This window comes from Saitoella complicata (assembly GCF_001661265.1).
Source record: "Saitoella complicata NRRL Y-17804 unplaced genomic scaffold SAICOscaffold_1, whole genome shotgun sequence".
Classification (NCBI taxonomy): domain Eukaryota; kingdom Fungi; phylum Ascomycota; class Saitoellomycetes; order Saitoellales; family Saitoellaceae; genus Saitoella; species Saitoella complicata.
In genome coordinates, this window is record NW_017566992.1 from 242,972 (window position 1) to 267,510 (window position 24,539).

General features: G+C 50.6%; 16 protein-coding genes across 16 annotated transcripts; 9 read left to right on the forward strand and 7 right to left on the reverse strand.

Annotated features, from left to right (window-relative positions):
* Window positions 1-166: 166 nt before the first annotated feature.
* Window positions 167-937, forward strand: SAICODRAFT_4257 (V-snare-domain-containing protein; the record flags this gene model as incomplete). The annotated part of the gene is made up of 3 exons (XM_019168704.1): window positions 167-331; window positions 382-683; window positions 736-937. The coding sequence occupies 3 exons, from the start codon at window positions 167-169 to the stop codon at window positions 935-937; spliced, it is 669 nt and encodes a 222-aa protein (XP_019027155.1).
* A 113-nt stretch (window positions 938-1,050) lies between these two features.
* SAICODRAFT_16097 (uncharacterized protein) lies at window positions 1,051-2,169 on the reverse strand. Its single transcript, XM_019165607.1, has 3 exons — window positions 1,503-2,169; window positions 1,291-1,323; window positions 1,051-1,241 (listed from the first exon to the last, which is right to left on the reverse strand). Exons 1-3 carry the CDS (start codon window positions 1,797-1,799, stop codon window positions 1,137-1,139), a joined length of 435 nt encoding a protein of 144 aa, XP_019027156.1. The 5' UTR covers window positions 1,800-2,169; the 3' UTR covers window positions 1,051-1,136.
* A 144-nt stretch (window positions 2,170-2,313) lies between these two features.
* On the reverse strand, window positions 2,314-4,559 carry SAICODRAFT_22472 (uncharacterized protein; the record flags this gene model as incomplete). The annotated part of the gene is made up of 6 exons (XM_019166583.1): window positions 2,314-2,353; window positions 2,412-2,540; window positions 2,594-3,639; window positions 3,696-4,011; window positions 4,064-4,377; window positions 4,431-4,559. The coding sequence occupies 6 exons, from the start codon at window positions 4,557-4,559 to the stop codon at window positions 2,314-2,316; spliced, it is 1,974 nt and encodes a 657-aa protein (XP_019027157.1).
* Window positions 4,560-4,667: 108 nt separating this feature from the next.
* Window positions 4,668-5,241, forward strand: SAICODRAFT_28351 (uncharacterized protein). Its single transcript, XM_019167128.1, has 3 exons — window positions 4,668-4,803; window positions 4,858-4,966; window positions 5,110-5,241. The coding sequence occupies exons 1-3, from the start codon at window positions 4,707-4,709 to the stop codon at window positions 5,165-5,167; spliced, it is 264 nt and encodes an 87-aa protein (XP_019027158.1). The 5' UTR covers window positions 4,668-4,706; the 3' UTR covers window positions 5,168-5,241.
* A 271-nt stretch (window positions 5,242-5,512) lies between these two features.
* SAICODRAFT_86565 (phosphoglycerate kinase) lies at window positions 5,513-7,186 on the forward strand. Its single transcript, XM_019171443.1, has 3 exons — window positions 5,513-5,658; window positions 5,716-5,776; window positions 5,829-7,186. Exons 1-3 carry the CDS (start codon window positions 5,551-5,553, stop codon window positions 6,914-6,916), a joined length of 1,257 nt encoding a protein of 418 aa, XP_019027159.1. The 5' UTR covers window positions 5,513-5,550; the 3' UTR covers window positions 6,917-7,186.
* Window positions 6,627-7,572, reverse strand: SAICODRAFT_68448 (uncharacterized protein). Its single transcript, XM_019170383.1, has 2 exons — window positions 7,392-7,572; window positions 6,627-7,335 (listed from the first exon to the last, which is right to left on the reverse strand). Exons 1-2 carry the CDS (start codon window positions 7,563-7,565, stop codon window positions 7,003-7,005), a joined length of 507 nt encoding a protein of 168 aa, XP_019027160.1. The 5' UTR covers window positions 7,566-7,572; the 3' UTR covers window positions 6,627-7,002.
* Window positions 7,573-7,682: 110 nt separating this feature from the next.
* SAICODRAFT_68449 (glutamine synthetase) lies at window positions 7,683-9,514 on the forward strand. Its single transcript, XM_019170384.1, has 6 exons — window positions 7,683-7,773; window positions 7,829-7,944; window positions 8,003-8,340; window positions 8,393-9,052; window positions 9,103-9,322; window positions 9,384-9,514. The coding sequence occupies exons 1-6, from the start codon at window positions 7,726-7,728 to the stop codon at window positions 9,412-9,414; spliced, it is 1,413 nt and encodes a 470-aa protein (XP_019027161.1). The 5' UTR covers window positions 7,683-7,725; the 3' UTR covers window positions 9,415-9,514.
* A 104-nt stretch (window positions 9,515-9,618) lies between these two features.
* On the forward strand, window positions 9,619-10,573 carry SAICODRAFT_28353 (uncharacterized protein). The gene is made up of 4 exons (XM_019167129.1): window positions 9,619-9,993; window positions 10,048-10,134; window positions 10,187-10,267; window positions 10,326-10,573. Exons 1-4 carry the CDS (start codon window positions 9,672-9,674, stop codon window positions 10,373-10,375), a joined length of 540 nt encoding a protein of 179 aa, XP_019027162.1. The 5' UTR covers window positions 9,619-9,671; the 3' UTR covers window positions 10,376-10,573.
* A 120-nt stretch (window positions 10,574-10,693) lies between these two features.
* On the forward strand, window positions 10,694-11,291 carry SAICODRAFT_74295 (proteasome maturation factor UMP1). The gene is made up of 3 exons (XM_019170925.1): window positions 10,694-10,750; window positions 10,801-11,164; window positions 11,220-11,291. The coding sequence occupies exons 1-3, from the start codon at window positions 10,748-10,750 to the stop codon at window positions 11,273-11,275; spliced, it is 423 nt and encodes a 140-aa protein (XP_019027163.1). The 5' UTR covers window positions 10,694-10,747; the 3' UTR covers window positions 11,276-11,291.
* Window positions 11,292-11,520: 229 nt separating this feature from the next.
* Window positions 11,521-12,656, forward strand: SAICODRAFT_28354 (3-oxoacyl-reductase). Its single transcript, XM_019167130.1, has 2 exons — window positions 11,521-11,840; window positions 11,892-12,656. Exons 1-2 carry the CDS (start codon window positions 11,558-11,560, stop codon window positions 12,437-12,439), a joined length of 831 nt encoding a protein of 276 aa, XP_019027164.1. The 5' UTR covers window positions 11,521-11,557; the 3' UTR covers window positions 12,440-12,656.
* Window positions 12,657-12,769: 113 nt separating this feature from the next.
* Window positions 12,770-13,534, reverse strand: SAICODRAFT_22479 (uncharacterized protein; the record flags this gene model as incomplete). Its single annotated transcript, XM_019166584.1, has 1 exon — window positions 12,770-13,534. The coding sequence occupies one exon, from the start codon at window positions 13,532-13,534 to the stop codon at window positions 12,770-12,772; it is 765 nt and encodes a 254-aa protein (XP_019027165.1).
* Window positions 13,535-13,663: 129 nt separating this feature from the next.
* Window positions 13,664-14,989, forward strand: SAICODRAFT_16103 (aldehyde reductase 1; the record flags this gene model as incomplete). Its single annotated transcript, XM_019165609.1, has 4 exons — window positions 13,664-14,000; window positions 14,052-14,104; window positions 14,165-14,605; window positions 14,667-14,989. Exons 1-4 carry the CDS (start codon window positions 13,861-13,863, stop codon window positions 14,987-14,989), a joined length of 957 nt encoding a protein of 318 aa, XP_019027166.1. The 5' UTR covers window positions 13,664-13,860.
* Window positions 14,990-15,108: 119 nt separating this feature from the next.
* Window positions 15,109-17,075, forward strand: SAICODRAFT_100589 (uncharacterized protein). The gene has a single exon (XM_019165168.1). It carries the CDS (start codon window positions 15,202-15,204, stop codon window positions 16,972-16,974), a length of 1,773 nt encoding a protein of 590 aa, XP_019027167.1. The 5' UTR covers window positions 15,109-15,201; the 3' UTR covers window positions 16,975-17,075.
* Window positions 17,076-17,423: 348 nt separating this feature from the next.
* On the reverse strand, window positions 17,424-19,082 carry SAICODRAFT_40008 (uncharacterized protein; the record flags this gene model as incomplete). Its single annotated transcript, XM_019168628.1, has 1 exon — window positions 17,424-19,082. A coding segment is annotated over one exon (1,659 nt), but the record flags the coding sequence as incomplete, so codon positions are not given.
* A 336-nt stretch (window positions 19,083-19,418) lies between these two features.
* SAICODRAFT_51807 (uncharacterized protein) lies at window positions 19,419-20,108 on the reverse strand (the record flags this gene model as incomplete). The annotated part of the gene is made up of 2 exons (XM_019169097.1): window positions 19,419-19,750; window positions 19,808-20,108. The coding sequence occupies 2 exons, from the start codon at window positions 20,106-20,108 to the stop codon at window positions 19,419-19,421; spliced, it is 633 nt and encodes a 210-aa protein (XP_019027169.1).
* Window positions 20,109-20,264: 156 nt separating this feature from the next.
* Window positions 20,265-22,037, reverse strand: SAICODRAFT_100533 (uncharacterized protein). Its single transcript, XM_019165167.1, has 2 exons — window positions 21,620-22,037; window positions 20,265-21,553 (listed from the first exon to the last, which is right to left on the reverse strand). Exons 1-2 carry the CDS (start codon window positions 21,999-22,001, stop codon window positions 20,331-20,333), a joined length of 1,605 nt encoding a protein of 534 aa, XP_019027170.1. The 5' UTR covers window positions 22,002-22,037; the 3' UTR covers window positions 20,265-20,330.
* Between the last annotated feature and the right edge of the window lie 2,502 nt (window positions 22,038-24,539).

The window sequence follows — 24,539 nt, forward strand, 5'->3', positions numbered from 1 at the left end:
AATTTCCCGCGACTGCTGCAATCCCATGCAGGGCCAACCCTTCCCCGGGTTCTGGGTGTTGCAACAGCAGCATACAAGCAGCATACAAGCAGCATACACGCAGCATACACGCAGCATACACCCGGGCCCGTCAATCAACACCAATTGCAATAGCAATCAGTTGAACATGGCTTCCTCTTCATCATCCTGGCCATCGCTGCGCTCCAAGGCACGCTCTCTCGAGTCACAGACAGAGTCCTTCTTCCTGCAATACTCTGCCTTGGCACAGTCGTCTGGACAGACATCCGATGATGAAGCCCTGGAATCCAAGCTAACAACCATCCTTCAGGAGGTAAAAGAATCTTCCAGCTCATTTGTCTTTTGCTAACAATGCTGTCACAGCGCCAGGAAGTCATCAACACGCTGTCTCGCCTGCTTGACATGGACACCGCTGCCAACTCAACAACCAAGGTTCACCAACTCCAGCGTAACCGTGAGATCCTCGCCGAACACAACAAGGAGTTCCGCCGCATCAAAGATAACATCGAGCAAACGCGAAATCACAGCGACTTACTGAGCTCGGTACGAAGAGATATTAAGCAATACAAAGATGCCACGGGCTTGGCGGACGCGGAAGCTGGTTATATGTTGCAGGAGAGAGGGACGATTGATAATTCCCATAGGATGGCAGATTCCGTTCTGGCGTATGTGAACTATGATTTACAAGTGAGGCTGTTACTGACGGTGGGCTTACAGGCAAGCATATGAGACCAGAGAGGAATTCGCTCGGCAAAAGGCAGCACTGAAAAGAATCCAAATCAGAATCACGGAGACAGCAATGCAGATACCTGGATTGAATACGCTCATCTCCAAGATCAACACCAGAAAGAAGCGTGATAGTCTGATCATCGCGCTGCTTATTAGTTTCTGTGTTTTTGGGTTGTTCATGCTACGGTGAGCGCAAGACGGGATATGGCTATGCATCCGTTAGGTTACGGCGTTTTGTCTTTTTTGATATTCCCCCAAGGAAGTGACGCTAGAACGGTCATTCTAATTTTTTGGCCTGTTGTTCCAGTTTCCTTGCCAATTGCTCACCGAGTGAATCCACCTCGGACTGAAGCACATTGATTTCGTCCTGCTTAGGCTTCTTCACCTCATTAACCCTTCACATCCTCAACCTTTGCCTGCAGCTCCGAAGCCTTCTCCGTGTTAGCACCCTCCATCGCACCTGCATCGACAGTCTTTGGTGCCTTGTCCAAACTCTGCTTTGATCATTATACTCTTCTCGACCTCCTCAGCATCACCACATACCGCCCATCTGATCCTGGCCTCAGCATCCAACAACTATGTATACCCAACGTATGTGTTAAAGTATCCAATACTGTGTCTCAGAATGTTCGGTAATCTGGTAGTAAGGAAGAAGTAGTTGTCGTGCTCCTCAGAAGGTACGAATTTGTGATACCCGGGAGAAAGGCCCACACAAGGGCTGCTTTTAAGGGGTTTTCCTGGATGTTGATGCTCACCATGCCAGGCCACTCACTTCCTGCGACAGAGGCCAAGTGTTCCCTGAAAGCATTGGAGAACGTCGCAGCCTGTTCCTCAGCTGACCGAGAAGAAAAGATGGAAACAAGAGTGACAGCGTGGTTCAGGATAGCCGACGCTGTACTCTCGTCTTTTGCCGAACTTGTGTTCGGCGTTCGTCCTTTTAGGTTCGGCATATACAGTGCTTTGTCCTTCTGGAACATACGGGTCGGCACAACCCAGTGCTTCCCCATATGTTTCTTAATGCCATAGAAATTGTTCCAGTAGGATTCATTCATGAACTCCACTAGGTTTTCTGGCCTTTCTACAATATCTTGTTGTTGTCAAGCTTATCCCTCGTTCGTTCTTTCCAAGCCCGTGAGTCTTTCTCAGTACCCACTAATTGATCCCCCACATGCGGCATAATTTCAATGCCAATCGGTCGGTCAAGGGAAGGAAGAACATCGTTGTTTAATGCCTGGGCTGGCGGAACTGATGGTGCTGAAGTTGCGTAAGAAGCGTGGGACAAGATTCTAGCCGAGAACACAATCGATAGCGGACGAATGGTCGATGAATCTGATCATCCTCGTGTTGTAGGATTGAATGAATCAGTGGAAGTTGTTGCGGATATATGGAAATAACGGCTTCGGAATTGAATATGTGTGCGCGGTGTAGCGGACGAGTACGGGAAGTACGCTGACCTCACTCGGTAACGGGGACTGCATTCTCATATCGTGCACTCTCCTTACGAATGCAGAGTACTCCTGTACATAGAAATGCCTGCCAATATATTCCCTCTATATCGTGATTTAACTATGGATATTTCTTCAAGATGCTCAATCCTGCTTGAATCCTGTTCGCACATGGTAAGCATTTGTACCCACGTCACCTTAACAGTCAGCAGTACATACCTCACATCAACGCGATTAGCAATATCGTAGTTTTGACCATAATCCCGAGCCTTGATCAGCCATTGCCTTGCTGCGGCCGCACCCTTGGCTTCCTTTTGCCCCTCCCAGAGACAAACGGCCAGTTCGTAACTGTAACACAACACGTTAGTAGTGACATGACCAATGCTGACCGTACAACTCACTATCCACCAGGAATGCAGTATTCGTCTTTATCTTTGCTCGTATAGAAAATAGCCTTTTCCGTGTGGACAACACGCTGTTCGAGAATCTCTCGAGCACCCCGGAGATCGCCCGAGTAGCGCATGACGACAGCGGTTAGCATGTCCCTCACAACCATCTCGTCTGCATCATCCTCCATCTGCCATTTGGATGCGTCCCTGTATTTGATCATGCGCTGTGATTTCTCCAACAGCTGCTTATCGCTGGCCATACGGACCCATCCGTTGTTGATCCACACGAACTCCATGAGGGGACTGACCCCTACGCCATCTACAAGTTGACCTTTGGATCCCACGCGTGCTTGCCATCGCTTGATCTTCCGCTGAACAAACACTTCAAGCGGCATGGGCTTGGACATGAATGTTTTCTTCCCCACAAGTCCAGGGACCTTGGTCAGTAAAGCATCAGCTTCTTTCGCGCACCTCGCCGCGGCCTCCGTGTCGTTATCAAGCAGCGCCTGCCGGTAGAGCTCAACGTAACAACAACCAGCGAAGAAGGTGTAGATGGCATGACTCCACTCACTTATTGACGACAGATGCAGCATCTTCTGCGCAGCTTCCTCAAAGCGCAAGGCGTATAGAAGGTTGAGAGCGTGCTCATATGTCCAGAGCACTTCAACTTGCTTCATCTGAAAGGTCATAGGTTGCTCCAAACGATCGAGGGCTTCGTACAGCTTTCCTTGCTGCGCCATTGCTCGTGTTTCCTGTAAGCCCCACATACCACTTTTCGGGTAGCGAACCTTTGTGAGGGCCAGCATCTCCAGTGTCTTCCTTCTCTCTTCAAAAAGCTCATCGTCGACAATATCACAACTAGAAATGGCATTATAGTACTCGAGGAGCGTCAATGTAGCAATGGCGCCGTATACGTTGGGTACGGGAGCACTGTCCCAAAGAAGTTGAAGTGCCTGCTTTCGATCTCCTCTGAAGCCGATAATCGAGAGGATCTTGTTGAGAGAAGTGGGTAGAAGGGAAATGATCAAGATGAAGATGCCTAAACCGGACAGAGTACCCTAAATTGGGCCGAATTAGTCTTGGAAATCAGAACCACAAAAGCGACGGGAAATACCGCGTAGATGAGCCCGTTCATTTGTTCGTCACCCTCCTTTCCTCTGAAAGAGGCATCCACTGCAGGAGAAGCTTTCGTATTCCTCCTTTTGCTACCTGTACTGCTAGCGGTCTTGATGCTGATATTACTGGGTTGATGGTGAAGATGAAGTGACTCTTGTGTTGCATCAGTCAGCGCATTCACCGTTTCAGACTCCTCCTCAGGCGACATGGCCGTCCCATCCACACCGGCAGCGCCAAGTACAGCTATCTGTTGACCACCGGTAATGATTTCGTAGTTCTTAGCAAACAGCCCGTATGCTTTACGAATGTTAAACCTACGCAGCGTGTTAGAACGGACCGTGAGAACTGAAGAGGTTGGCAACATACGCAGCCTTCATACTCTCCACCATGCTCTCGGTTGTAAAGCCGACCAAACTGCTCATGAGGAGGGCATCCGCCCTAACTAGGGAAAACTCGGTCCCAGGCGGATATTTGCCAGCGGGGCGTCCCTCTGCGATAGCCTTCCTCTGCTCTTTATCAGCAGCGGCTTCGGCCTCAAGGACTTTCCTTCCAGCTGCCTTCAATATTTCCTGTTCACCACCAATAATTCCTTTGAGGAACTGCACAGCAGCTCTCCCGAGCATGTGGTACACCGAAGAGCCCATGTTCATGTATCTATCGGCTTCGTCGAGTTGATCATTCTAGAAGCTGTGTAAGCTTATTTTTTGCAGCAAACAAGATGTAGCCAGCGTACCATCAAAGCGTCCATTCCGGCGAGGGTCTGTCTCAAGGCCTCTCTGTCCTCCTCGCTGGACTCCATGAGCTTCAAGTTGGTTGAGGAGGCGGGAGTGGAGGCAGACGAGCCCCATAGCTTCTTGAACATCCTGGTAGATGGAAAAGAAGAACCGGTGGGTTTGTAAGTTTGGTGGTGTTGAAGCTGCGGATCGATGTCATTGTTGGTGCAGTGCGTCGGCCTGCAAGTGCGCACGTACGTACGAGGGAAACGTCACGACAAACAACATCACGGAAAATGTCAACTACGACCGAGAAGAAGCCTGAGGATGATAAGAAGACTCATTTGACTCACCTCGAGGAGGATGACGAATTTGAAGACTTTCCTGCCGAGGGTACGTGGGCGGCATTGAATGCGTGGCACACGAGCTGACAGTTTCGTACGTTAGACTGGACGGATGCTGAAGCCGGAGTGAACCTTCCTGGTGGCAAGACTGCTCTGTGGGAGGACAACTGGGATGACGATGATGTCGAGGACGATTTCTCAAATCAATTAAAGTACGTGGACCCGAGGAGTGCAGAGTGCAACGTGCAGCGTGGACCACTTGGCTCGTCATTGCGTGACAGCAGGCGTACTTGCGCTCGACTATACACTCCGTCATCGCTTTCGAGTCTCCTGTTTGTTAACATGATCACTACAGGGCGGAGCTCGAGAACGTCAAGCAGCAGGCTGGTCAGCCCCAGCCCATGCAACAGTAAGATTACTCGTACGGCAGTGGAGGTGATGTTGCAGGACACCTGTGAGAACGAGAAGGGAAGAACAGGCCGACGGAAGGGAGGATGTGCGGGGCTCGAGCTGTGAGGATAGGCGGGCGCACGGAGACAGCATCCAGCAACAGCAAGCGGGCTATTATACCACAAGGGAACGGGAATGATCACAGGCATGGCATAACGTGTATAAGGCGAGAATAAAGAACCCAAGAGCCTACGATAAGGTTCATGTGTGCACCAATCGTATCCGTACAATCTTGCACCCCAAGCTGCACCACAGTACACTGCCACACACGACACTCACTGCGCGCAGAAAGTCCAGCACCAGCAACCGCTCCTCTACGATCCTCGAAATATCTCAATTGCCAAAGATGACTTCCCTCTCTAACAAGCTTGCTATCACCGACGTTGAGCTCAAGGACAAGCGCGTCTTGATCCGTTGTGACTTCAACGTCCCCTTGGACAAGAAGACCGGCGAGGTACGATCCACCGCGGCAGTTGATTACTCAACGATAGAGCTGATAAGCCCTCCTTAGATCACCAACAACCAGCGCATTGTCGGTGCTTTGCCCACCATCAAGTATGCCTTGGAGAAGGGTGAGTACATATTCGCCGAGCCATCACGTCTGTCGCTAACCGTTATCATCAGGTGCTAAGGCTGTTGTCTTGATGTCCCACATGGGTCGCCCTGAGGGTGAACGTGTCGAGAAGTACTCCCTCAAGGTTGTCGCCGATGAGCTCGAGAAGCTTCTTTCCAAGCAGGTTACCTTCCTCAGCGACTGTGTCGGTTCCGAGGTTGAGAAGGCTTGCGCTGAGGCCAAGGATGGTCAGGTCATCCTTTTGGAGAACTTGCGTTACCACATCGAGGAGGAGGGTTCCGCCAAGAGGAACGGCGAGAAGGTCAAGGCTGACAAGGCCGATGTCGAGAAGTTCAGGAAGTCCTTGACCTCCTTGGGTGACATCTACGTCAACGACGCTTTCGGTACTGCTCACCGTGGCCACTCTTCCATGGTTGGTGTCGACCTTCCCCAGCGTGCCTCTGGTTTCTTGATGGCCAAGGAGCTCCAGTACTTCGCCAAGGTCCTCGAGTCCCCTGACCGTCCTTTCCTTGCCATCCTCGGTGGTGCCAAGGTCTCCGACAAGATCCAGCTCATCGACAACCTCCTCACCAAGGTCAACAAGCTCATCATCTGTGGTGGTATGGCTTTCACCTTCAAGAAGGTCCTTGAGGGTATGACCATTGGTAACTCCCTTTTCGACAAGGCTGGTGCCGAGAACGTCCAGAACTTGGTTGAGAAGGCCAAGGCCAACAACGTCGAGATTGTCCTCCCCGTCGACTGGACCATCGCCGACGACTTCTCTCCTACTGCCAACACCAAGCAGGTTACGGACAAGGAGGGTATCCCCGACAACTGGGAGGGTCTTGACTGTGGATCCGAGTCCGTCAAGCTCTTCACCGAGACCATCAACAAGGCCAAGACCATCCTCTGGAACGGACCTTGTGGTGTCTTCGAGTTCGACGCCTTCGCCAAGGGTACCAAGGGTACTCTCGACGCTGCCATCGCTGCTTGCCAGAACGGTGCCAACGTCATCATTGGTGGTGGTGACACCGCTACCGTCGCCGTCAAGTTCGGTGTCGAGGACAAGCTCTCCCACGTTTCCACTGGTGGAGGTGCTTCCTTGGAGTTGTTGGAGGGTAAGGTTTTGCCCGGTGTTGACGCTTTGTCCCAAAAATAAGCACGCAAAGCGGTCTTTCTGTAAGATTGCCGTTTGAGCGGTGAGAGTAGATTGTGTTTGACTACGATATAATAATGAGTGTATTACTACCATACTTTGCATTTCGCGACCAGCTCCAGTACATCCAAAAATCTTGATCTCTCCTTCGCACCCATGATCTCCGTATCCTCGTAATCATACCCTCTTACGTTGGTCGACAATGCTAACCCTACTATGACTGTTCGTGCCTCATCCGGGTTCTGCGATGCCACCAGTGATGCGATATGCACAGCGTAAAGCTGTCCGAGCTCGCCTCGAGGTGTATTTGAGGCACCTAGCATGTACTTTGGAGTGATGTGTGATGGTGGAAGCAAGTCCAAATGTTCAGCACCTAACGGCGGTGGTGGGACCAGCGAGGATGTTTCCAACGACACCGACAACTACACCTCGCGTCAATGAGGCAGAACAAACAATGCGGAAGTAACGCGCGGCTCACCATCTGTCCAATTTTGCCAGAATCTGTCACGAGCACCATAATTCTATCGGCGAAGCCATAAACAAGGCATTCAGTGTGCTTGCCGTCGATAAACCGCGCAGCCTGTCTTGTCTGAACGGGGGATCGAACTGGAGCTGCTGCGTCTATCAAAGATGCATCGATGAAGGCGGACATTTCAGTTGTTCAATGTCGATGTTGTAATTTCGGAGTTCTTATCCCCTATCAATTCAGACGCAATTGGGCGGTGCGACTCGCGCCCTCTACGTACATCCTACAATCAGCTCCAGCTCCAGCAAGGGATCAAGCACTCCACTCAACCCAATCGACAGTCACCATGGCAGACTTCAAAGCCCCAACTAATCTCGAGGAGCTTGATGCTCAGGTTCGATATCCATTCCGATCTTGAACTTGCCGTGCTAATACACCGTGTGCTGTAGCTCGCCAATGATAGACGGATCAAAGTCGCGGGGATTGATGCTGACGGTGTGTTGCGCGGCAAGGTCATGTCAAAGGAGAAGTTTCTGTCTGCGGCAAAAACAGGCTTCGGCTTTTGGTATGTGACGACCATGTGCAGTTAGGATCGTAGCAGTGATACTGACCTGTGAATTCAGCTCCGTAATCTTCGGCTGGGATATCGTGGACGCAAACTATTACCGCGATTCTGCTTTTTCTCATGCCGGAAACGGTTTTGCAGACATCGAAGCCGTGATTGATTTAAGCTCTTTCCGTAGGATTCCGTGGGAAGGAAACATCCCGTTTTTCTTAGTTTCTTTCAACGGAGCTGATGGCAAGCCCCTGTCCGTCTGCCCGCGTACTCTTTTGAGGAGCGTTGTGGATAAGTTTAGAGATCTTGGTTACGAACCGATGAGCGGCATCGAGTATGAATTCTTTCAGTTTAAGGAGACGGCCCATTCGCTCGCTGAAAAGAAGGGCGTGGATCTTCAGGCTCGTATGTTACTCCTGTCCACTCGTACTGAGAGATGCTAAATGTTTCTCTATAGTGACACCTGGAATGTTTGGGTATTCCATCACTCGTCCATCGCTGAACCAGGAGTATTTTTATAAGATCTTCGATCAATGCGAGGAGCTCCGCTGTGACCTTGAAGGGCTACATACAGAGACCGGACCGGGAGTATATGAAGCTGCCTTGGCATATACTACCGCTTCAGAAATCGCTGATCGTGCTACGTTATTCAAGCTTGCTTGCAAGAACATTGGTGTTCAATATGGCATCACACCGTCGTTTATGGCCAAGCCGTATGCGAACCAGCCGGGGACCAGCGGACATACGCATGTGTCTTTGGTGGACATGAAGACGGGCAAGAATGCTTTCACGAGGGATGAAGAAGATCCGAATGCGCCGTATGCTGACATTAGGCACTTGAGTGACGTTGGCCGCCACTTTTTGGCAGGTGTTGTTGAGGGCTTACCCGATGTGATGCCCATGTTCTGTCCTACGATCAACTCGTACAAGAGGCTTGTCGAAGGCGTCTGGGCCCCAGTTACTCAATCATGGGGCTTCGAGAATCGCGTTGCAAGTGTCCGTTTGATTGGCCCTCCAACTGCTTCCCCGAAAGCCACGAGGATTGAGTTCCGTGTTCCGGGAGCAGATATGCATCCTCATTATGCCCTCGCCACCATTCTGGCCCTGGGTCTCCGAGGTGAGTGTCCGCACCATTGCGTCGCAAAATATTGCTAATTCACATTTTAGGTATTGAGAAGAAGCTCGAGCTCAACATCCCGCCCTTGGATGAGAAATCCTCTAGGGAGTTTCTGGGAGCCCGCTTGGCCAAGAATCTTCGCACGGCTACGGAGCTGTTCAAGAGGAAGGAGAGCATTGCGCGGGAGGTCCTTGGTGATGAGTTCGTGGACCATTACGCCTTGACCAGAGAGCACGAATGCAAGGTGTTTGACGAAGCAGTGACTGACTGGTATGTTGCTGTCCCTTAGCCTATATCTGTCAACGACGAGAAACTGACTTGATCCGTTCAGGGAGTTGAAACGCTATCTCGAGATGGTGTAGGCATGGTAGTACTGGCTCGATTGTTATTCCAGAGTGAGTAGTATGCTACAAGCAGCAGCAGATGTAATTGATACCACAATAAAATATCCATAACTTCAACATGCTCCCGTCCCCGTTCCCAACATGAATTGTGTTTCCACTTGTCCCTGGTGCGCGTACCCCACACAGGCTGTAGCGGCGTAACATGTACAGTTCTGAGAGAGACAGACGGACAGACAGCCAGACGCCCAGTACCCCGTCTCTAATTGCCAATTGCAATGGTTGTAGAGGTTCCCCCAGGAACTGCGACCACACTCGCAGAGCCAATCTCCGTCGAACGTCTCGGTTTTGAGCGAACGTTAGCTCCTCCGCCGCCGGCTCACCTCTTAGAATCACTGGAATTGGGCTCTGCTGGGCCAGCGACCGAGCTGGACGAGCATATATCTGTGGGAAATGTCGCAGGGCAGAAGATTGAAGACCTCAGTTCGCTGTCCATGACATTTATGCTCGGGAACGGGCAGAGGCGAGCTATGAGCTTTCCTTCTGAAGATGTGACGGTCGGCTCTGTGAAACAGCGGTTAATGGAAGACTGGCCTTCTGGTATGCTACGTATGCTCCATCTACACTTTCTCATCCTAATTGCAAGTTCCGCAGAGTGGGATGACCAAAAACCCGTTGGAGTTGGGAATATCCGTCTTTTGCATCTTGGAAAACTCTTGGCCGACAATCTAACTTTGAAAGGTACACGGCCTGCCTCAAGGTTATGATGAATACTAAAACTCTGGCCTCCTAGACTGCCGTATTCAGCAGGGAAATCCCAATGTCGTTCACTTAACAGTTCGGCCGGCCGATCTTGTCCCTGAGGAGGACGTGGGTGAGTCCATTATGTTCCAGAGGCCCCCCTCAACCGAGCTAACGCTCCAGCTTCCCAGATGCAAAAGTTGAGCAAAAGAAAGGCAGCGGCTGCTGTGTCCTCATGTGAATGTGTATTGAGTTGAAACATGGAGGCACAATTACATCATGTGGAGCCTCACCGGCTGCGTTTGATCCTGAGTGGGTGGTAGTTCTTTTTCTTTCGGGACAGTTCATGGGATATAGGTTTCGGTTTTATGGGTTTGGAATGGCCATGGCCATGGCCATGGGTTTCGGGGTGTCCGGTTTGACACAATAAATATACGGTTTTTCTTATTTCACGTTCGATTAAAGGTTAATCAATACACATACACACAGCTGCAGCTGCAGCTTGATGCAGGTGACGTTTCGCGAGAGGTCGAGGTCAAGCAGCAGTTGAAGCATTCATCCAGCATTCATCCACCCAACACCAACGACAGTTCCAATACGGTTTCATTCACCCATGGTACGTAACAAGCACTCATGACCGGATCTTCGCAGCTTACAAATACTTAGTCGCTCCGTATCACCCCTGGCAAGGCTCAGCCCTCCTCCATTTCCATTACCCAGACCGCATCCACCTCTGTCGCCGGTGTACACGACACTCTACGCCATGGAAACAAGTCTTTTGCAGCGGATGTCAATTCTCGTCATCCATTGGAGGCGCGTTTGCAGAATTGGGAGGCTACACAAGAAGAGCTCCGCATGGAGACCTTGAAGCGGCTATACGGTGTTGCCGAGCCAGTGAGGAGACAAATGGAACTGAAGCTATGCGGTGCCGACGATTTCCGCCCAACAACCTTGGGCGGACCTGGTAATCTCCACTTGGATATTCTAAGAGGGAAGGATACTACATTGGATGTTGAAGATGTGTTTGACGGTGAGTTCGGTGAACACGCGCTGAATCTCGTACAGGGCTGACTGTAAGCCATTAGGCCGCGACATGGCAACCATTGACTTCCATACCGAGTTGGAGGCACGTATGCGTTGATGTTCGAAAGGCGGGCGAAGTGATGATTGGTTCTGCATGATACACTGGTTGAACACCCGGCGATGGAGCTGAGCTAGTATGGCCTAGGATACCCACATGTCGCACCGATATATAAATGAATGCCTTGCTTCAGTGCAATGTCCCTTTTCCTGTGAATGACTTGGTTTTTCTCTCCCATGATGACTTCACCTTACATGCACGATACGGCCGACGTCGACGCGCTCTCGGAACCGCGACCCATTGCACTTCAATACCAGACCAGAACAAAACACACAAGCAGCAATGGTCGGACGACTCCAAGACAAGGTTTGCATCGTAACTGGCGCTGCTGGAGGCATCGGCATCGAGACCTCCATCCTTATGGCCCGAGAGGGCGCTTTCGTTGTCATGTCTGACATCAGCGAGACTGCCGTCCAGAAAGCTGCCGCTCGTGTACTCGAGTTGAACCCGGAAGCAAAGGGCCGCGTTCTTCCTTTTGTTTGCGATGTCTCAAAAGAAGCACAGGTGAAGGCGATGGTCGACAAGGCAGAGTCTGAGTGGGGAAGACCTTTGAATGTAATGTTCAGTAAGTACGGAGCTCGGCAAACCTGTACGTCGAATTTTAACAGTACAACAGATAACGCCGGTATCATGCATCCCGAAGATGACAATGCGTTGAATACGGAAGAGAAGATTTGGGATTTGACACACTCCATAAACGTCAAGGGTGTATGGTGGGGCTGCAAGTACGCCATCGAGGCTATGCTCAGGTCGGGCAAGGGTGGTTCTATCATCAACACTGCTTCCATGGTTGCACTTGTTGGTGCCGCTACGCCTCAACTTGCTTACACCGCTTCCAAGGGAGCTGTTCTTGCCATGACTCGTGAGCTTGGAATCGTTCACGCCAAGCAAGGTATTCGAATCAATGCTCTTTGCCCCGGACCTCTCAACACTCCTCTACTCCAGGAGTTCCTTGATACCCAAGAGAAAAGAATTAGACGAACGATTCACTTACCTATGGGTCGTTTCGGAGAAGCGGTTGAACAGGCGCATGCTGTTATCTTCCTGGCCAGTGATGAAAGCAGCTATGTGACGGCGCAGGAGTTTTTGGTTGACGGTGGATTGACTTCTGCTTACGTTACAGCAGAAGGTGACCCGGCACCCGCGCCCAAGAATAATGCCTGATTTCCGTGCGTACGAGCTCAAGAGATTGGCGCTCTCCTCGCATGCTGAATTTGAACGATCATATTCCACAGAAGGCTGGACCTTGTCGTGGTTTTGGCGAGCGCAATACGTTAGATGCAAATGAGGTGTTTCCTGTTCGTCTTTGAGGAGTGCCTGCAAGAGCCTCAGTTGCATACACTGTATTAATCCACGTCTTTCATAAGCCGGCGGCTGCCCTTCAAACAACAAAAGAAAGAAAGTAAAGTAATAGTTCACCCATTCACGATGCCTGCACCCTGTTACCGACTTCTCCACACTCGCTATTTTCTTGTCATTTAAGACCCTGTCCCTTCACTGTTTGTCCATCTTTCCTTTTAGTGCCCTCAACATGCTCCTGGTCCGGATATCCGTCATACTCCTCACAGACCCGGCGCCACTTTTCATTGTCCTGAAGCTTAGGATACTTCTCATGGATGCACCACTCGCAGCACGGGGCGTGTTGCGAATGCCGCGGTCTTGGTCGGGAAACGTCTTCGCGAGGAACGTCTTGAAATTGTGGATAACAGTCGTAACCGGAGAATGGTTGGCAGAGCTGCAACTATCGACAGCAAGTGTACGCGCAGATTGAGAAGAGGAGAGCAAAGCAGAATCTGAGCCCTGGCCAGGAGTAGTTGCAGAAGTTAACGTTCCTGGGAGGGTGCTGAAGGAGGAGTAGACGGATGCTGATTGACTCGTAACGCTCACGGACATGGGCGAGTTCAACGTAACGTTGGACAGTGCGGAAGCTTCACCAACCATGTTGAGACGGAGGGAGAATGACGAGGTGCTATCGTTGTTACTGAGCGTACTGCCGGAAGTATATGCGCAGATAGGGGGGGCAAGAGGAGAACGTTCGTCCGTATGAGCGGACAAGAAGACCTGGTCCGAAGCGACATTGTAGACAGAAACTTCCTCAAACTCATCTCTTTCTTGCGAATCATAAGATGCCCGTTGTGGAAGGTACGTGGTAAAGGGAAAAGCGACGAGGAGGTCCTCCGTAGTTGGCGGTGACGCCTGCTTCTTAGAGGACCTTCGGGCTCTACCCTTAAAGGTAAAGCATGGATTAATGCACGACATTTTGATAAGGATTAGGATGAGAAAGCAAAAGAGGAGCTTGCGACGATGCTGGTATGCTGAATGCAGCAGCTGGTGTAGCTACTCACGTCAGAGAATTAGAGTTGGAGCTTGTATACATTCTAAACTGAGCTGGTATGAAACTGACTGTACAACCAATTTTGATAACCTGGAAGTGCTTATAAGAATGTTGCAATGAGTATGCCTTCCAGCCATTGCCGGATATTGATGCTTGACGTCACGGGACCGGCTCTGTCAGCTTCAACGTCGACGTCCATTGATATCGATTTCGTTGGCCATTGCAACTGATCCATCCGTCTTATCTGATCATGTCATTTGGACGCACCTTCAAGCTTGCTTCAGGAGCAAAGATACCTGCGGTTGGCCTCGGCACATGGAAGAGCAAGCCTGGTGAAGTTCAAGCTGCTGTGAGAACCGCACTTCAGACTGGTTATCGACACATTGACTGGTAGGCTGGGATTGTTATCTTACATTATACCACAACCTAACCCGTCTACAGTGCCTGGATCTACGGTAACGAGAAGGAAGTCGGTCTTGGGTTGAAGGAGGGAGGTAGTGCACACAGGCAGCATTTCGTTACATGATACGGCTAGAACTGATACGGTCGTACAGGAATTGATCGCCAAGACCTTTGGATCACTTCCAAACTCTGGAATGCCTCTCACCAGCCAAAAGATGTGCGGAAAGCGATCACAGAAACATTGTCGAACTTGAACGTGGACTACCTCGATCTTTACCTAATGCATTGGCCCATCGCCTTCGCTCGCACGCCTGATCATGCCAACGTTCCGAAAGACAGCAACGGCAAAGTTCTAATTGATGAGCATTTGACAGAGAATCATGCAGAGACGTGGCAAGCAATGGAGAGCCTTGTCAAAGAGGGGCTGGTGAAGAATATCGGTGTCAGCAATTTCAACATCCGGCGCTTAAGGAAGCTCTTGTCCGAGGCGACGATCAAGCCTGTCGTTAATCAGGTCGAACTTCATCCGTACAACCCGCAAGATAACTTGCTTCGTTTTGCAGAGCAAAATGGAGTGCACTTGACGGCATACTGTGAGTTTGACCTATCTCCATCATGGAAGAGCTTAGCTTACGCACGAGTTTGCACATGTAGCCCCATTGGGCTCGACATCCTCCCCCCTCCTGAAAGATCACGTTCTAACTTCAATTGCGGAAAAGAAGTCTTGTACTGTTGCCCAGATCCTGTTATCTTGGTCGGTGCAGCGCGGCACATCTGTCATTCCGAAGAGTGTGAACGCAGAACGCATCAAGAGTAACTTTGAGCAAATCTCCCTTTCTCAAGATGAATTTGATCAGATCAACAATATCAGCCGCGGAAAACAGGTTCGCTATGTGAACCCTCAGGAAAACTGGGGCCTCGATCCGTTTGAAGACGAAGAAACCGACCTTCTCGGCGGACCGTTCGAGAGCCAGTAGCTAAGGAAATTATCAGTGCTTACCAGTTACATATGGATATCGTTGTCGATTGAGTGAAGATAATTCCTTGCAAAATTACTAGCAATTCATGTTGTGCTGTGCGGCACTGGATCGATCAGTACATGTAAGCGGGACGGAACATTTGAACGGCATCTGGGCGGGGACATGGATGCAGTCCAAATGCAACTTCCCGACTCCGGCTTTCCAGAAAAATGTACGTTGGCGCCCTTCGATGGATGCTTTGTGTAGGCCTACTGGCTCGAGTAAATGCATCTATTAATCCGCCATCTTATCGTCTCGCTTTGGAGTTTGAGCCGGCATCACAGTCTTGTGCCGTTGTTGCCTCTGGGCCCTCTCAACTGCACAAGGGTCTGTTGGACGAAGCTGTAGTGCTCGTGAAACGGCCGCTGATAGTAGACCGACATGGGCATGGGCATTCGACAAGCACATCACAATACGTCGAGATCTTTGGCAGGGATCACCGCGCAGCTTTAACGAAGGCTGTGGAATTGTGTGGGGCCCCTCTGGTCGAGTCAGAAATCGGTTTAGCTGTCACCGACGCTATAGATGATGGGCTTGTTGATGCGTTCGAGATTTTTGAAATTGTCAACTCCGGTCCACCAGAAAATCGCATCGACATCGTCATCATGGGTGACGGATACATTGCGTCGGAGAAGATGAAGTTTTTGGATGACGCGAAGCGGCTTGCGCACGATCTCTTTGTGGGGGACACATTCAAGTCAGTGTTACCACTGCTGAATGTTTGGGCAGTTTATGCGGCAAGCAATGAAAGTGGCATTGGAGTAGGTGGGAAGCCCAAAAACACAACATTTGGTTTGTACAGAGATGGCACGGAGTTGCGAGGCATTTACTGTTCAAAGATGCATGTTGCTCGCAGGGCATGTAAAGCCATTGGCCCGTTTGCCTGTGACTACCCGACTTTAATTGCGAACGACGACTTCTACGGAGGACTTGGGGGCGAGTTCACAATATCGACACGCTCGAAAACGTCGGGTACCATTGTGCTCCGTCATGAGCTTGGCCACAATCTTGTGGAGGTTGGGGAGGAGTACGACGGTGGCGAGGTCTATGAAGGTGTCAACTCTGCTTTGAATATTACGAGAATACCTTGGGCACATTGGTTACACCCCGGTGAAGTCAAAGAGCAGAAGAGTGAACAGGCTCTCCACGACTACGCATGGCATGATCTCACAACAGGGGCGTACCGCAAAGTCTTCCATTCAGACAGTTCGTTCGGGAGATGGTTCATTCGTGCTAGCGCTTCTGGAGTGCCCGACAAGCAAAGTTTACAAGTCTTGCTGGACGGACGTGAACTCGATTGGGTAGAAACAGGAAATGACGATCGCTGTTTTCTCGAATGGGTACAGCTGGATGAAACGAAGCCTTTGGGGCAGGGATTCCATGTCATCGAGTTTAAGTCGACACCGAAGGAGAACGGTCGCCCACAGCAGTTGTGCCACATCGAAGTTCTCCAATACGGGAATGAACCTGACTTCACTTGGGAGCCGGACTATATCGGTGCGTTCCCTACATTTGATTCGAGAGGGCAAAAGACAATACGTCCAACAAATGAAGGGTGCTTAATGCGGAATATGTCCAGACCAACCCTCTGTAAACCTTGCGTAGAGGGGCTATGGCGAAGCTTAATGTCTCGAGTTGACCTCATCGAGAGCGTCAAGATCATGACATCGAAAGACGAGGTTTCAGTGAGCCTCCGTACCATGCACTTCGGCAAATTCCGTGAGGACCGTAATCGTATAGTAGGAGAAGAACTGAAGGTGTCCTGGTACAGAGATAATGTCAGGTTACCGCAATTTGATGACGAGTTTTCAGTAAGCGGAACTAGCGAACACATGTGGGGCAATTGGGCGATCGAAGTTGAGCTATTAACTCCAGAAGTACGGAGCGACCCGAACGGCTATTTGAAGAGCGAAACCTATTTCTCGATCGGTAGGGGCCAGTAATATGAGACTGAATATGATTAATGGATTTCCCCTTCCTCCTCACTTGATTCCTCTTCGCGCAACTTGGGTAAGACAGCCTGCTCCGTTACATCACCTTTGGGAACCTCAATATCGTAGGTAACTCTAGGACGCTGCGATAGTGTATTAGCGATCAGTAGGCAGAGAACAATTCGCGTACTTACCTTTCGTGCTTCGTCCTCTCCAGAACGGCCGATGCTTGGCTCCCTGCTCCTCCTCCGTGATTCCCTGTCGTCATGATACCTCGATGCCCTCATATAGTCTCTGTCTCTTTCGTCCCTGTCGTATGTTCTGCTTCGATCCCGCCTTCTGTCCCTGTCATAGGGTTCAAGCGAACGCCTCAAGTCACGCTCTCGATCGCGATGGCTGCTACGATGAGACTCCCCCCCTCTCCTTGAGCCGGGTGTACCTTCACGACGAGATCTCTCATCCTCCATCTTTTCTTTCAGCCTTCGAATGTACTTCTCAAATGCAGACTTGCATAACTCCTCAGATTCAAGGGCACGGTATTCCTCTAGACCTTCAATGCGCGGGCGAACCATTTCCCAAGTATCGTCGACGCCAACAGGTGGCTTGAGATGTTTCATTGCTGACCGCAAGTCATCCATGCGACGCCGTTGACGACGGTCGTCTCCACGTCGATTTGACTCGGCACGCCTAAGAAGCTTTTCCTGCAACTGATTGAAAATGATCGTGAGGACTTCGACGTCAAACTGCGCTGTACGAGGATCCGATTGCATCACATCCATGAAATCCGTTACAGGTGTGTTTTCGGTGAGCTCGAACCGGCGACTGGTAAGGACGTCCAGTGCGATATCCTTCTTCTGGCGAATGTCACGCTCGATTTGGTCGATAACATCCCAGAACAGATCAAGCGGCGTTGAGCCTGACTGACCCAGCATGTTGGTATATCGCTCGTCATGTTTGATAATTTCGTGCACATCCATCCATTTCGTGTTTGCTTGGATTCTGCCTTCTCTGCGCAATGCATCTAAACACGATGCAAATGCTTCGCGGTTCTTGCGCTCGTTGCGGAATTTCGTTGCTTTCTGAAGCTGACGCTGATCGTTGAACGCACGCTCAAGACTTTTGATGTGGCTCTCGAAAATCGACAGCAAATCCAATTTCGTGAGGCACTTGAACTTGGGATCGGTTTTGAATGCGTCTGAGTCTTCGAGGGCCTCCTGAGCTTCCGACCATCGCGTGTACGGCTCCAGGCTGAGTGAATGGAGCAATCTGGTAAATGCGTCCAATGCGTCGCGGCGGCTGTCACGTTCTTCTTCTACTTCCCGTCTCTTCTTTTCCTGGATGTATTCATCGAAGAACCTTTGGGCCTCGTGCTCATTGGGCATAGCCTTGAATGCCGTCTCTCCTTCTAAAATGGGTCTAGCCGTCGTCCATCGAGTATATGATTTGATCTCTGGGTGAGTGCGAAGCATAGTAAGAAAATCAGTTCGGAGCTTAGCCATACGATCCTTCTCCTTCACTTCCTGTTCAGCCTGTAGATCCGCGATATACTTGTTAAATGCATCCCTTCGTTCTTTCGGGTCCTTGAGAGCCCTGTAGTGAGGCTCAAGAATGACAATGCGCATTGTCTTTTCCCAAGACCAATCTGCGGCAACACGAGACTGGCGTAAAAGTCTCGAAAAGGCTGCTTCGGCGTCTTCGTAACTGGAATACTGGGGAACGTCGCGGTCGGAGCGGATGTATCTTTGAGACATTGGAATCGCAGAACCATCCACCGGATTAACTCCCATCATGCTGCCGCGTAACGCGATTTGTCGATCTGCGTCCTCAGTATCGTCATCCTTCTCTCCCAGGCCAACAGTTAGGGCCCCTGTCTGATCGTCTGGCTCCGCTACTGTTTCAAGAGCCTCCTTGTACTCAGGAGGCATGTCCCATACTGACTTTCCTGTGAGTTTGTTGTTCCAGTACTTGCGACCATCAGCAGTAGTGAACTCCTTCCAGTCCAGCTTGTCAAGTGCCCTTTCTGCGGGTGTCCTCAATTCGTCCGGCTTCTCCCACACGCTCTGTTTGGTGTCTGAGTTGTAGTAGTAGACGCGTCCTTCTGCAGTGCTGTGCTCTACCCATGCTGCCATTGTCTCGTGCTATCGGGAGTGTATGCTGCGTTGCTCGGGGTGTATGCTGCCTTCTGGCGGTCAGTGAACCCCGCTGCACGCGCCCTGAGCCTTACACCACCCAGCGTGTCCCCACGGTCACACCAGCTGATCTTGCAATTGGAAGCTTACAAGTAAGAGTGATATTCTACGGTACCGACTTCCTTCTTACTAAGATACCAGGTATGTTGTATAGGGTATGTAATGTGACAACTCTAGTCTTCCGTCTCCAAGGAAGCGTTTGAAAGCGAAAGATACCTTGGAAAAGTCGTTAGCACTGCAGTTCTCGCAGTTCGCGAGGGGCATGTCTTACATATTCCAAAAAATACCGACCGTGCTCACAAACGGGATCTGAAATTTCAAAGGCACCAGCCAGAAATTCGCCGCCTGGACCGGTATCCATACTAACCAGTTGGCCTTCACGGTGGGTATCAATGCCTCGCTCACCTTGTTCTTCAGGTGTTTGAAATCCCTGCCCTCGGCCAGGGACATGTAGCTGAAAAACCAGGTCAAACCGAAGGGCGCGAAGCCAAACTGATCGGCTGCCACACGCTTCAAAGGCGCCACAGGAGAAGACCCCAGTGGAAACTTCCTATCAAGGAATGTAAACCAATAGTATTGGATGGGTGCATTGAAGAACCCTAGGTGCTCGCCAAATTAGGACGCTGAATGACAAGAACAAGCGCAGGTGTACGTACCGAATGACATGAATCGGACTGTGCGTGCAAAGTCATAAGGCGGCGGTAGCAGCTTCGAGTCGGGAATCAAGCCATGCTTGGGTCCAGGCAGCTTCTCATCCACCTCGTGAATCTCCATGGCGAGCGCGTCGTCCTTGGCATGTCCAGTCCTGACGGCACGTTCGCGGACAGCGGTCAACGTCTGTGCCATGCAGTCCGAGATGCCTCCAAGGAGTGCGTTTGTGCACATGAGGGTCAGTATAGGACGCCGTTCATAGTGGTGTGAGTAGAATGCAGAAATACGCCCAAGTAAGCCGGCCATGGCGATAAAGACGACAAGGTTCAAGAGAGGGATACGATTGTAGAGAACGCGACGGTCGAGAATCTGAATAACGGATAACTTTGCCCTCCCGTACGTACGCATCAATGGGACGGTGCTGCTGGGGGGGGGAATAGCTGGGCGTGGTGTCCTCCTCCGCGGCGCGCTGACATCACCACCGCCCGCGCTGCGGCGATCAAAATTACATATCTCTTTAAGTATTAACTACGAACACACAACAATCCGAGGCACATTGCGACACTCGGCTTGTCCGCCGTTCACCAGATCTACTACTCTGATTCCATCACACATTGGAAACACTCCTTCAGTAGTCCCCACGAACTGCATCTTCACCTCATGGCAGGTGCTGGCCCCTAATGGCCCCACTCTGACGTCTCCCGATAATGGTACTAGCTGTTCCGCCTCAAGCTCAATCCGCGCACGATGTAATGCAAACAGAGACTCATCTGACAGAATGGGATCCTTTGTCGAGGCAGGCACAGGCAACGGTGGTAACGCTTTCCGTTGTGCGGGTATCACAGACAGCGCAAGACGCCTTCCACGGTGGAGATTTCCGTTGACCAGAAATATATCCAACGTAAAGGTTTGACCGACCTTCACTCGATCGGGTGCAGAGAACGTCAGGGTAAGTCCCGTAATTCCTCCTGGACTCTGCAACGAAGAAGTAGGTACGGTCATCTGAGTATTTGTGCGAGCATGTGATAAAGTCCTGCTCGGCACCATCGACAGTGGTCGCTGCAAGCGTGGTGTGTTAGGTGCTCCAGCACTCCCCGTTCGCTGAGGTAGGATGTCAAAATTCACCGTAGAGTTCCATAGGCTTGTGCACTCTGGTCCAGAGTCGAGTCCTCCCTCACGCACAGATGGCTTTAGCTTGAGTGTGATTTTCACGGGCTTAATCGACGGTCCAGCAGGAGTGTCCGCAATCAAAGTGTACAGCAGAGTCACCTGATCTCTGGGCAGCAGTTCTTTCACACCTTTATCCCCCGCATTATCACCAAGAGGTACTGCCTTACCGCCATGAATATGTACGTCGACACTAGTGATGGCTGTTTCGACGCTTGCTTCAAGGTCAATCGACATCATCAAGCAGCCACGGGAATTCAGATGAGTGCTCTGCATCTTTAACTGCATCGCACTTGAGACAGGCCACATTTTCCGGCATAGCCTTCTATTGGCAATCGATGTAGCTGACCGTGATGTAGGCTTGCCATCAGCAGACGTGGAAGTAATGCGAGACGTGGGTAAGTAAGGGACGCTGCTTGCTGTATAAATTGACGACAAAAGGTTAGGAGTTGGTACAGTCAATGGCTCCATATAATCATCCAAAACCCTCGCCTTAACCGCTTGTGCGTTTTTAGACTGGTTGAAATCCAAGTATGAGGTTAATGCCAAACGAGGAGAGGCAGGAGAGCGGAGTCGGACATAATCTATAGGTACGCCAGCTTGTCAGTTTTGCTGCGTAATGTAAGTATACTGTGGACGGGAAGAGATACTTAGGCGAACGCCAAAGGAAAAAAACATACAACGGAAGTCGCCGACGGTGCCCGTCATATCTGGTTTTTTCTTCAACCCAATGTGCGTCTCGGAGAAGATCATGTGGCCCTCCATTTGCTGTCGTGCTTGCTGATGAGCAGTCTGCGTTTGTGAGGATGTAGGATTCTGCACTGGAGCAACGAGGGCAGCCTCAAGCACAAGATTGGATTTCGCGAGGTGGTCTAGAACAGCATCATCGGATACCGTGAAGGAGTATTTCAGAACAAGGTAAACCTTGGCGCATTCATCGTAGAACAAGGATTGCCGCAGCTGAGATTCATGAAGCTGCAGCGGATTGTCGGCCGTGCTGTTCGTGACGATGATATCCGCTGTGAAATCCATGATCCGGCGATGGACGGTGCTCTCGAGGTATGTATGATATCGTGTTTACAGGGACGCATACATGCGGTCATACTACGCAGGACAGTCGCAGGACAGTCGCAGGTACTGCCTGGCAGCTGGAATGGAGGGAGCGGTGCTGCCTGTGTCGAGCAAGCATGTAGAAGAATTGAATGACAGCAGCTCTCTCGCGAGGATGATTGCTCCCTTTCTTTGTGCTGTTTCTATTCAGCGGCCTTCGATTGGGTGGCCTCACCCAAACGCTTCCCTACCGCATGTGCGCGCCTCCTCTGCGGCCCTTCCCCCTGAAAATTCAAGGCTCAACACCAGTTGCAAAGGGAAGCCGCCGGACGCTCAATTCGAAGCAACGGAGAAGAAGGGTCACTGAATTGAATTGATTTGCCGTAACTATCCATCGCCATGTCTGAAAAGCTCACCAGGTATGCCCTTCTCTTTCCGCGGCTGTGCCTCGCGCACGTTGTGTTACCGCGTTGTCTTTGCGACTTGGAAGCTAATTGTCGTCTACTCAAGAATCGCAATTGTCTCATCCGACAAGTGCAAGCCCAAGAAGTGTAGACAGGAATGTAAAAAATCTTGTCCTGTGGTGAGAACTGGAAAGCTCTGTATCGAGGTTCAGGCAGACAGCAAGATTGCGTGGATTTCGGAAACCTTGTGTATTGGTTGCGGTATTTGTCCGAAGAAGTGTCCATTCGGTGCAATTCACATCATCAACTTACCTACCAATCTTGAGAAAGAGGTAACTCACCGATACTCTGCCAACTCGTTCAAACTTCACCGACTTCCTTCTCCTCGTCCTGGCCAGGTTCTTGGTCTTGTCGGTACCAACGGTATCGGAAAATCAACTGCGTTGAAGATTCTTGCGGGCAAACTGAAGCCTAATTTGGGACGCTTTGAATCCCCGCCAGACTGGGAAGACATTCTCAAGCATTTCCGTGGGTCGGAATTGCAGAACTACTTCACAAAGGTTTTGGAAGATAATCTGAAGGCGATTATCAAGCCCCAGTATGTTGACCATATTCCCCGTGCCATCACTGGGCCCGTCAAAATGGTTTCTGAGCTCCTTGAAGCGCGGAACGAGCGCAACGTCAAGGCGGAGATGATCGACATTCTTGATTTGAAGGACGTTCAGCAGCGTGAGGTCGGCCAGTTGTCCGGTGGTGAGCTTCAGCGATTCGCAATCGCCCTTGTCTGTGTTCAAAAGGCGGATGTCTACATGTTCGACGAGCCTTCGTCATATTTGGATGTGAAACAGCGTTTGAATGCTGCTAGGACCATTCGATCGTTACTGGACCCTACTACTTACGTCATCTGTGTCGAACATGACTTGTCTGTCCTTGACTACTTGTCTGACTTCGTCTGTGTTCTGTATGGAATGCCTTCTATTTATGGTGTCGTTACTCTGCCTTTCTCGGTTCGTGAAGGTTTGTGACATGCTTCCCTCCAATGGTTTGTGTTCCTTTTTACTGATGCGCGCGCTTTCCTACAGGTATCAACATTTTCCTTGACGGTCATGTTCCGACAGAGAACTTGCGTTTCCGTGAAGAGTCGCTTCAATTCCGCATTGCTGATGTGACCGACGAACTTGCTAATGACAAGTCTCGTCGTTTCCAATACCCCTCGATGTCCAAAACCCTTGGTGACTTCAAGCTCAACATTCACGCTGGTGAATTCACCGACTCTGAGATTGTCGTCATGCTCGGACAGAACGGTACTGGAAAGACTACCTTTATCAAGATGCTTGCCGGTGTCTTGAAGCCCGACGAAGGTCAGCAGGTGCCCCAATTGCACGTTTCTATGAAGCCTCAAAAGATTGCTCCAAAGTTTCAGGGTACCGTCCGCATGCTGTTCTTCAAAAAGATCAAGGCGTCGTTCTTGCATCCTCAATTCCAGACCGATGTTTGCAAACCTCTTGCCATCGACAACATTATCGACCAGGAAGTTCAAAACTTGTCTGGTGGTGAGCTGCAGCGTGTTGCCATTGTCTTGGCTTTGGGTTTGCCTGCTGATATCTATCTCATTGATGAACCTTCTGCTTACCTTGACTCCGAGCAACGTATTTTGGCCGCCAAGGTCATCAAGCGTTTCATTCTTCACTCCAAGAAGACCGCCTTCGTCGTTGAGCACGATTTCATTATGGCTACTTACTTGGCCGATCGTGTTGTTGTGTACGAGGGTAAACCTTCCGTTGAGGCTACGGCGACGGCGCCCCAGGGTCTTTTGTCGGGTATGAATCAGTTTTTGAAGAGTTTGGATGTCACCTTCAGGCGTGACCCAACCAACTTCAGGCCCCGTATCAACAAGCTTGGCAGTCAGATGGACCAGGAGCAGAAGGGTTCGAACAACTACTTCTTCCTTGACAGCAATTAATGGAATGGTGTGGGCGTGCATTTGGGGTTCTTTGTCTATTTTCAGGTTTGTTCATCCACATCTGATCAGCATTGAAAGGGTACCTAACTCAATCCCTTACAGGTATATTTTATGAGCAAGCTATTACTTTCGTGTTTGGGGCCTAGCTGGGCT

Excerpts from the sequence above, each read along its gene's own strand:
- SAICODRAFT_16097 (XM_019165607.1), bottom strand. The coding sequence starts at position 1,799 with ATGAATGAATCCTACTGGAACAATTTCTATGGCATTAAGAAACATATG. Across the intron at positions 1,324-1,502 it reads GAAGTGAGTGGCCTGGCATG|TTGTTGGATGCTGAGGCCAG; the intron begins GTGAGCATCAAC and ends GGGTATACATAG. Across the intron at positions 1,242-1,290 it reads AGGCCAGGATCAGATGGGCG|AGTTTGGACAAGGCACCAAA; the intron begins GTATGTGGTGAT and ends TGATCAAAGCAG.
- SAICODRAFT_28351 (XM_019167128.1), top strand. The coding sequence starts at position 4,707 with ATGTCAACTACGACCGAGAAGAAGCCTGAGGATGATAAGAAGACTCAT. Across the intron at positions 4,804-4,857 it reads TGAAGACTTTCCTGCCGAGG|ACTGGACGGATGCTGAAGCC; the intron begins GTACGTGGGCGG and ends TTCGTACGTTAG. Across the intron at positions 4,967-5,109 it reads GATTTCTCAAATCAATTAAA|GGCGGAGCTCGAGAACGTCA; the intron begins GTACGTGGACCC and ends TGATCACTACAG.
- SAICODRAFT_86565 (XM_019171443.1), top strand. The coding sequence starts at position 5,551 with ATGACTTCCCTCTCTAACAAGCTTGCTATCACCGACGTTGAGCTCAAG. Across the intron at positions 5,659-5,715 it reads TGGACAAGAAGACCGGCGAG|ATCACCAACAACCAGCGCAT; the intron begins GTACGATCCACC and ends AGCCCTCCTTAG. Across the intron at positions 5,777-5,828 it reads CAAGTATGCCTTGGAGAAGG|GTGCTAAGGCTGTTGTCTTG; the intron begins GTGAGTACATAT and ends CGTTATCATCAG.
- SAICODRAFT_68448 (XM_019170383.1), bottom strand. The coding sequence starts at position 7,565 with ATGTCCGCCTTCATCGATGCATCTTTGATAGACGCAGCAGCTCCAGTT. Across the intron at positions 7,336-7,391 it reads CTGGCAAAATTGGACAGATG|TTGTCGGTGTCGTTGGAAAC; the intron begins GTGAGCCGCGCG and ends CGCGAGGTGTAG.
- SAICODRAFT_68449 (XM_019170384.1), top strand. The coding sequence starts at position 7,726 with ATGGCAGACTTCAAAGCCCCAACTAATCTCGAGGAGCTTGATGCTCAG. Across the intron at positions 7,774-7,828 it reads TCGAGGAGCTTGATGCTCAG|CTCGCCAATGATAGACGGAT; the intron begins GTTCGATATCCA and ends CGTGTGCTGTAG. Across the intron at positions 7,945-8,002 it reads AAAACAGGCTTCGGCTTTTG|CTCCGTAATCTTCGGCTGGG; the intron begins GTATGTGACGAC and ends CTGTGAATTCAG.
- SAICODRAFT_28353 (XM_019167129.1), top strand. The coding sequence starts at position 9,672 with ATGGTTGTAGAGGTTCCCCCAGGAACTGCGACCACACTCGCAGAGCCA. Across the intron at positions 9,994-10,047 it reads AATGGAAGACTGGCCTTCTG|AGTGGGATGACCAAAAACCC; the intron begins GTATGCTACGTA and ends CAAGTTCCGCAG. Across the intron at positions 10,135-10,186 it reads CGACAATCTAACTTTGAAAG|ACTGCCGTATTCAGCAGGGA; the intron begins GTACACGGCCTG and ends CTGGCCTCCTAG.
- SAICODRAFT_74295 (XM_019170925.1), top strand. Across the intron at positions 11,165-11,219 it reads TGTTGAAGATGTGTTTGACG|GCCGCGACATGGCAACCATT; the intron begins GTGAGTTCGGTG and ends GTAAGCCATTAG.
- SAICODRAFT_28354 (XM_019167130.1), top strand. The coding sequence starts at position 11,558 with ATGGTCGGACGACTCCAAGACAAGGTTTGCATCGTAACTGGCGCTGCT. Across the intron at positions 11,841-11,891 it reads ACCTTTGAATGTAATGTTCA|ATAACGCCGGTATCATGCAT; the intron begins GTAAGTACGGAG and ends ACAGTACAACAG.
- SAICODRAFT_100589 (XM_019165168.1), top strand. The coding sequence starts at position 15,202 with ATGTACGTTGGCGCCCTTCGATGGATGCTTTGTGTAGGCCTACTGGCT.
- SAICODRAFT_100533 (XM_019165167.1), bottom strand. The coding sequence starts at position 22,001 with ATGGATTTCACAGCGGATATCATCGTCACGAACAGCACGGCCGACAAT. Across the intron at positions 21,554-21,619 it reads TTCCTTTGGCGTTCGCCTAA|ATTATGTCCGACTCCGCTCT; the intron begins GTATCTCTTCCC and ends GCGTACCTATAG.